Consider the following 8,199-nt stretch of genomic DNA (forward strand, 5'->3'; position numbering starts at 1 on the left):
AAGTGTTGTAAAAATGTCTATTACTGCAGTTGTCTTTGTGGACTCTGTAAGGTCTACACTAGTTATTGTTAATGGTTCGAATACTATTGGCTGTGGGGCTCAGGGAAGGTCACTTAACTTTGTATCTGTTTCCCTTATAGACAAAATAAAGTAGCTCCGACCTCACAGGATGATGCAAGAATCATTTTTTAAGGCTGGGATTGGCAAACTATGAGACCCATAAGGCAAATCTAGTCTGCTACCTATTTTTCTATGAGGTACATGCTAAAAATAGTTAACTTTTATTTTTTGGACACAGGATCTCATTCTGCAGCCCTGGCTGGCCTTAAACTATGGCAGTCTGTCTGCTTCAGTTCCCAGGTACTGGGATTACAGATGTGAGCCACCATGCTCATCTTTAAAATAATTTTTAAAAATCAGAAAGGGGGGCTGACTCAGTGGTGAAGAGCACTAGCTGCTCTTGCAGAGGACCTGGGTTTCTTTCCCAGCACTGACATGGCAGCTAACAACCATCTGTAACTCCATTTCCGGGGGGAATCTGACGCCCTCTTCTTGCGTCCCTGGGCATTGCATGAACAGGTATACTTATAAACAGGTAGGCAAAACACTCATACACACAAGAAAATAAAAATAAATCTTAAAAGTTAAAACAGGTCATTTTGTAATATGAAAAATGTGAAAATAAAATTCTAGCATCTAAATAAACTTTTATTAGAACATAGCTATGCTTATTTATTTTTGTATTATCTATCGATGATTTTATATTATAACAGCAAATCACAAAAGCTTTAATAAAGATTAGACAGGACTGTAAAGTTTAATCTTTTTACTACTTGCCCCTATATGGGAAATATGATGACCCTTGGTCTAAGAAATAGGAAACACCAGGTAACAGTATCTTGTTTAATCTTCATGACTGGATCCATTTTCTATTGCTGTAACAGAACTCCTGGGGTTGAGAAATTTATAAATAATACATCTGGCTCTCAGTTCTAGAGGTTCAGGAGTATAGAACTGGCATCTGCTGAGCTGCTGAAGGCCACATGTTGCTCCATATGTGGAAGAAAAGTAGAAGTGAAATGGATGTGTGTGGAAGAGAGGTGTCACATGTGGGAGGCTGACTAGTATTCAACAGCAACTCTTGTGGTCATCTAGTCCCAGTTTCTTGGTGAAAACATTCATCATCTCAAGGTGATGCTCCCATGACTCAATAACCTCTTAAAGGTTCCAACCTTTCATCACTGTTACAGTGGGGACACGAATCTTTAAGCTATGAACCAGACCCAAACAATAGCAAGCACAATGAAAGTATCCTGGTGAAGAATGGTGAATAAACTAAGGTCACCCTGCTAAAACAACTGACCACAAAGCCTATTCTTTACAGTTCACTAGAAGATTAATGTATTGGAGGTGGCAATGTTGTTTTGAAGAGGAAAAGTGAAGACTCTCTAGAGAATTCAAATATGTGAAAATGGGGTTATGAAGAGAAACTGGAGGAAGCAGTGAGGAAATAAAAACAAAGTACATGAAATGATTTTCTTTCTATAGCTAGCTTCTGCTGTCCAGGAAAGCTTGGAAATACAAACATTTTGCTTTAGTTGAAGCAATGGACACTAGCTATATTAAAGTGAAATCTGTCCAGAGAGCTCAAATAATGTGGATAGTAACATTTTCTAGCATAAAAATCATCATCATATTTAACTTTTGCACTTCACAATTATTGATTTAACAAATACTGAACAGTCTGTGTTGGCCTTGTCCTAATATTGGGTATACAGAATGAAAGGAGAGCCGTTGTCATTAGTTTATGACATCTAGCTGTAGATGACTCATCTAGCCCTTCTGATTTGTCCACAATTATAAGGACAGAGGACTTCCAGTTCTAAGACTGGAATAAACAACAAATGATAATGTTAGTCAATCTCTCAAAATGATTCATCAAGTCTACCAGGCCAAGCTCCTGGTACTCATGTTCTGAAACACTGGAACTGACCTGCATTAGAGTATATTGTGGGAATACTTGACTTCTAAGGCTTGACCATAAAAAGGCACTGTGGCTCTGCTCTTTCTAAAGGGAAGCTAATTGTCATCTTAGAGGACAAATAGCTCTCTACAGAGAGATTCAATAGGCAGGGAACCAGAATGTCTTGCCATTGGCCATGTAAGTGAGTCATTTATTGATGAGGCTCCTCTAGCTGTGGTCAAATCCTCAAACCTTCAGGTAACTTCAGCCTTGGCCATATGTTCTCCATAAACTCACAAGAGAGGCTCACTAGAGAGCCTCTCAAACACTTGCCTTACAGAAACTGAGATGTTTTGAATGATGGTGAGCAATTAAATACACAGTAATAACTCAAAGTGTTAAAAGAAATGCCCAGTAAGGACTTAATTGGGGGCACTATTTTTGACAAAAGGGTTTAGAAGTCCAGGCGTTTGGGCAGAGATTTAAAAAGGGAGCAAGGCAGAATAGCAAGGAATTCTTAACACAAGACAAAAAAAAGTACTTGCTTAACCTATTAGAGCATCTTGTCATTATGAAGGAGATCAGAGGTTGGGGTAGGGATGGCAGCAGACTCTGCAGGGCCTCCCAGAATGCAAGGTATTTGAATTTTATTTAGTCAAAGGAAAGTCATTGGGTGGTTTTGAGTAAAAGCCAGCACGACCTAACTTGGACAAAATCTCCATTGGCAGTTTAGTCAACGTTCAGTTCTGTAACAAAGCTGATTCTGTTTGAGCCAGGCTGTGGAGAGAAATCCATGAAGCCTTGACAATTCATGCCCTAGGGAACACTGACCCACATGTATGAGGGTATAATGTTGGCAACTGAAAATAATGGAATGGGGCAAGTCCAAACGAAATGAACTGTCACACACGGGGTCCTCAAAATTGAGTACCAACGACCGTAAAATATTGCACAAACTCTTCTAGATCTCAGATGCTGAAATAGTATTTTGAACTTGAAAAGCAATTCCACATCTCTACTTTTTATGCGGTTACTACTGAATTTCAATTTTCACACGCGGCTCGGATCTTATTTCTGTTGGCCAGCAGCTAGGCTGAGTTTTTGGCACTTAAGCAGGCCTGCGCCCTGCAAAACACCCACCTCAAGAAGGCGGAGGCTCGGGCCGGACGCCACTGTGCAGTCAATCAGGACAGCCAGCGGGTGCCGCTCCGGAAGTCCCTCGTTTTCGCCACATCCGGCAACCCGTTCCCGGGTCGCCGGGGTCGGTCCTGAGGGGAGTCCCCATCAAGTAGTCTCATAGGTTCACTTCAGAGGCACTTCCCGGAAGCCAGCGCAGGCCCGGGTCCTCCACTCCCCGCTTCCTGTTGCGCACGCAGCACTGTAAACGCTTCACCTCGTAGAGCACAACCCACGCTCGAACGGCGGACGGTGCGGCGTGCGGTCAGCAAGTTCCCGCCTCTTCCGGGGCGTGACCAAGCTCCAGGAGACTTCCTGCCCAGCTGTGACTAGCCTCTTGTGCATGCCGGAAGTTGGCTCAGGCAGTCTCCGGAAGTCTTGAGGGAGTTTCGTGAGGCTCTTGGTGGCTTCTTGGAGTTCGCGTCTCTGGATCCGTCGAGTCTAGAGTGCTGCGAGGCTTTCGGCCCGGTGCTCCGCTTCTCGTCTGGCGATGGCGACCTACACCTGCATCACCTGCCGGGTGGCATTTCGCGACGCGGAGATGCAGCGGGCGCACTACAAGACCGACTGGCACCGCTACAACCTGCGGCGCAAGGTGGCCGGCATGGCCCCGGTGACGGCCGAAGGCTTCCAGGAGCGGGTGCGGGCGCAGCGGGCGGTGGCGGAGGAGGAGAGCAAGGGCACGGCCACCTACTGCACCGTGTGCAGTAAGAAGTTTGCCACCTTCAACGCCTACGACAACCACCTCAGGTCCCGACGGCACGTGGAGTTGGAGAAGAAGGCGGTGCAGGCCGTCAGTCGCCAGGTGGAGATGATGAACGAGAAGAACTTGGAGAAGGGACTGGGCGCGGACAGCGTGGACAAAGATGCTATGAACGCGGCCATCCAGCAGGCCATCAAGGCCCAGCCGTCCACGTCGCCCAAGAAGGCGCCCTCCGTGCCCACCGAAGAGTCCGGAACAGCCGCGGGCAGGCGCGGGACCCACGAGCGAGACCCGGCGGAGAAGCCACCCCGGCTCCAGTGGTACGAACAGCAGGCGAAGAAGCTGGCCCAGCAGCAGTGGGGCGACAGCGAGGACGAGGACCCGGAGGACGAAGGTAGTGGCCCTGTCGGACGCGGGGGTGGGGGGAGGAGCTCGCCGTGTGGGTCAGTGTTTGCGGGGCTTGGCAGCGCACGTCGGAAGCGTCCAGCCCTGCTCTCGTTTTGTTTCTGGTGTTAGCTTTTGAGACAGGGCCTCGCTGTTTCCCAGGATCTCTTGCGTCCTGCCTGTATCCGAATTGCTTAAGTGGATTTGTTGCTGTTAAATATTTAGGCATATGGGCTGTAGGGTTCCATTTTTAATACGTGGTCCCCATCCCCGTCAAGCTTACTGGGTAAGTGGTTGTTTGGCGTTTTAACTATTGACCAGGCCAACTTTTCATTTTTTTTTTCACTTATATGAAAGTTTCTTTATGCACCTTGAAAAAAAAATCATGTGTTCATTATGCAAAATGATGGGTCTCGTTATGACATTTTAAACTGATGAGTGAAGGTGGTTTAGATGTTTTCTTAACTAGCATCTCCAGAAATTTTCTGTTTCTCCATTGTGGATTCAGGGTCTAAAGCCCTAAGTGAAAATAGAGTAGAGGTGCATTGTAAATATTTTTAGGATGAATTGATGCTTTTGTTTTGAATGAAGGTTTTTTTTAACCTGTGCACAGAAAGACTTGCTTTTGGCACCCTACTGTAGAATTTGGGTTTCCTATTGAGACTTTTTATTTAGTTGCATTTAGTTGATTAAAATGGAAGGAGGGGCTGGAACTCAGCCTGCCAGTCTGAACTGTGGAGCTCTATCAGGCAGCCTAGCATCCTTTATTGCATGAGCTATTTATTCCTTCCTTCCCTCACAGCCTGTTAATACTTACTGTGTTTACTTACACAGTTTGAAATACTTACACTGTTTGTGTTCATGTGTCAGTCTGTGTGTGCTTCTGTAACAAAATGTCTTGGGCTAGGTAATTTATAAACAACACAAATTTATTTTGCCAGTTTTGGAGGCTTGGAAGTCCAAAATCAAGCTGCTGGCAGCTTCACTGGTGAGGGCCTAACCATGGTGGTGCTGGTGGTGGGGTAATTTCTCTTGATTTGCTCATGATAGAAAAGGAAAAATTCTGTGTATTCAGATGGAAGAGGAGCAAATGTCTAGAAATGGGCTAGCTGGTTCCCTGAAGCCCTTTTATAAGGATTCTGATCCATCTTTGAGGGCTCCCACAGGCCCCACTTGTTAGTACTGTCACATTGGCGATTAAGTTTCAACATGGAGGGCACATACATTCAGACTATAGCAGTTCATAGAACGTCCCTGCACACATCATACATAAGCACTAAAGTATACTTGTGGAATGGAAATGGTATACACTGTTAGGGCAGTTTATAAACTACTCAGCAGAGTAGTTTAACTTAACTCTGTTTGCTACTGTGCTAGATGCTGTGGGTTGGAGGAAAGAAGTAGGAGACTACTTCAAGGTGCTTTACCATGTACTGGAAAAGAAAGATTCAGGAGTTTTTTAACCACACTGTCTGTGGCAAATGAATAGTTAAAATTGAGATCTTGAAAAGAGAATTTTGTTTAGGGGAAGATACCACCCCACAAATCATTGTGATGTCTTTTGCTTACCACTCTCAGTTTTTCAAAACTCTGGCTTGCAGATTGGGAGGATGTTGATTCTGATGAAGAATTGGAATGTGAGCACAGGGAAGCAGCGGATGAGGCGGAGGAACAGGATGCAGAAGATGAAGAGGCTGGGGGAAGCCCACCCTCAGGTGCCATCCCAGTAACAGACTGCTTATTTTGTCCTCATCATTCAAGCTCACTCATGAAGAATGTGGCTCATATGACTAAAATCCACAGCTTCTTTATTCCTGATATAGAATATCTTTCCGATCTGAAAGGGCTGATTAAATATTTGGGTAAGTATAGTAGTTTTCCTTTTAATGAGGAAATGTATATTATTGAAGGGCAGAAGGTCCTAAGGGAACATTGATTTGTGTTTCCTATCAACCTTTAATTAGTGCTTATTTGGTGAAAATAAAAAAAAATGTTTTTCAATTTGGGAAGATAATGGTGAGATTTAACTTGGCTGCAGAAGGCTCCTTTCATATTTTTCCCTTAAATTATTTGGCCAGGAGAGAAAGTTGGTGTTGGCAAGATTTGCTTGTGGTGCAATGAGAAAGGGAAATCCTTCTACTCCACAGAAGCTGTGCAGGCACACATGAACGACAAAAGTCACTGTAAGCTCTTCACAGATGGTGATGCTGCTTTGGAATTTGCAGACTTTTACGATTTTAGGTAAGTCTGGAGTTTGTGAAGTGAATTGAGGTCATATTTGTAGTAAAGTTTATGGTACAATATCCTTTTTAAAAATGAATCATGTTGACTGCAGCGAGCTGAGATACCACACTTGGCTTTGCGCAGTATATTCATAGCCCTTGTAACACATCTGTGTGAACCAAGAAGCTCACTTGAACACATTTAGGAAACTGAAGATCTCAGGCCCAACTGTGGCATGTCTGACTTGGTTTTGTTCTTTGTGATTAAATGGTAAGTTCAATTTTGCTAATTACCTTGTAAATGGAAGTATAGAAATTAGATTACACATTTTGGATTTCCTTGAGAGACCTTGAATCACAAGCTGTTTTCTAAGGGAATTGAACTGCTTGGTACATACACTATGCCAGATCCTGGCATTTGGTAGTAAGCTTAGCTCATAGATAGTTCATCTCTAACTGGAATCTTGAATAGTTCATACATTATGCAGCAAATATGTTAGGTGCTCATGAGTGACTAGTTTCTATTATCAGAATTTCTATAACTTTATGATGTAGCATAGGATATGACAGGTGTGTGTGTGTGTGTGTGATGAGCATGCCAGGCATACATGACCCAAGTGATTGAGATTCCAGAAAAATTTTCACCTTTTAGAACTTCTTTTTCCTTTTCTCCTGAAATTTTTATTTTGTAACTTAGGACTGCAGTTGATCAGCATAACTAGGGCGGTTAAAGGTGGTAGCAGTGTAGAAGACAGGTTGAGTTTATGCTGGAGGTAGAAAGCATCCTCCCCAGACAATAAGACAATATTTATCTCTCTCAGTTTCCTGTCAGACAGCAGTGTGTTTGACCTTTAGGCTGATTTTCTAATTGGGAGTGGTCAAAGCAAATACCAGAGTCCAGCCAAGAAACCAGACCCTGATAAGTGGCTGGTCTCTCGTTGCTTGATCTATACCTGCTGCTTATATATTCAGGTTCCTACCCAGTCTCATAGATTGCAGTACTTCCTATATGCTTATGTCTACCAACTATATGTCTCTGGTACAACTCTGTCCTCAACTCTGAACTCACAAGCTCTGTGTCCTGCTATACAACCTAACTTACTCTACCCTAAATAAATGATAATTCTGCCCTTCCTGATATATAAGTTAAAAATCTTGTAGTCATCCTTTGTATTTTATTTTCTGCTTGCATTAATTCCATCACCAGATCCTGTTTTATCTACCTTGAAGTTATGTTCAGAATTTGATTCTCTTTCTCTATTGCTACTGTTCCAGTTCCAGGTCACCACCACTTTCATTGAACTTTGCTTCTCACCTGATCTTACTGCTCATTTTTATCACCCCATACTAAATATTATCCAAGCTAACTGGAGGAATCCTTTTAAAACATTAAGTCAGATTAAACTGCTCAGAATCTCCCAAGTACTTACCCTCTTCCTCAAAGTTTAATGGCCTCGGTGTCCTGAGTGTTCTGACCCCAGTTATGGTTCTGGTGTATTATATTTCTTGCTCTTTAGGTTCCTGGGCATTCTTTTAATACATCAAGTACGTATCTCACAACTTTTGCATTTAAACTTTGCTCAGAGAGTCCTATGACTTGGCTCCTTAACTTCCTGAAGGACTTAAATAAATTTCACCTTTGTAGTGTGGCATTTCATGACCATCTTTTATAAAATAGCAATGCATTCCAAATCCTTTAATTATTATTTCTGGTCTCTCTCCTCCTAGGCTCTATGTGATAGCTCCTTTTT

The 8,199-nt window shown here is 43.2% G+C and overlaps 1 protein-coding gene across 1 annotated transcript in view; it reads left to right on the top strand.

The window, feature by feature from the left end:
• The first annotated feature begins 3,479 nt into the window (after positions 1–3,479).
• Znf622 (zinc finger protein 622) overlaps positions 3,480–8,199 on the top strand; it is a 16,252-nt gene continuing 11,532 nt past the window's right edge. Inside the window, exons 1-3 of the mRNA XM_008821768.3 lie at positions 3,480–4,236; positions 5,828–6,088; positions 6,305–6,467. Coding sequence (XP_008819990.1) covers positions 3,630–4,236; positions 5,828–6,088; positions 6,305–6,467 — 1,031 coding nt within the window. The 5' untranslated portion in view covers positions 3,480–3,629. The remainder of the gene's footprint in view (positions 4,237–5,827; positions 6,089–6,304; positions 6,468–8,199) is intronic.

The sequence above is a fragment of the Nannospalax galili genome, unplaced genomic scaffold (assembly GCF_000622305.1).
Source record: "Nannospalax galili isolate Female #2095 unplaced genomic scaffold, S.galili_v1.0 scaffold207, whole genome shotgun sequence".
NCBI lineage: Eukaryota > Metazoa > Chordata > Mammalia > Rodentia > Spalacidae > Nannospalax > Nannospalax galili.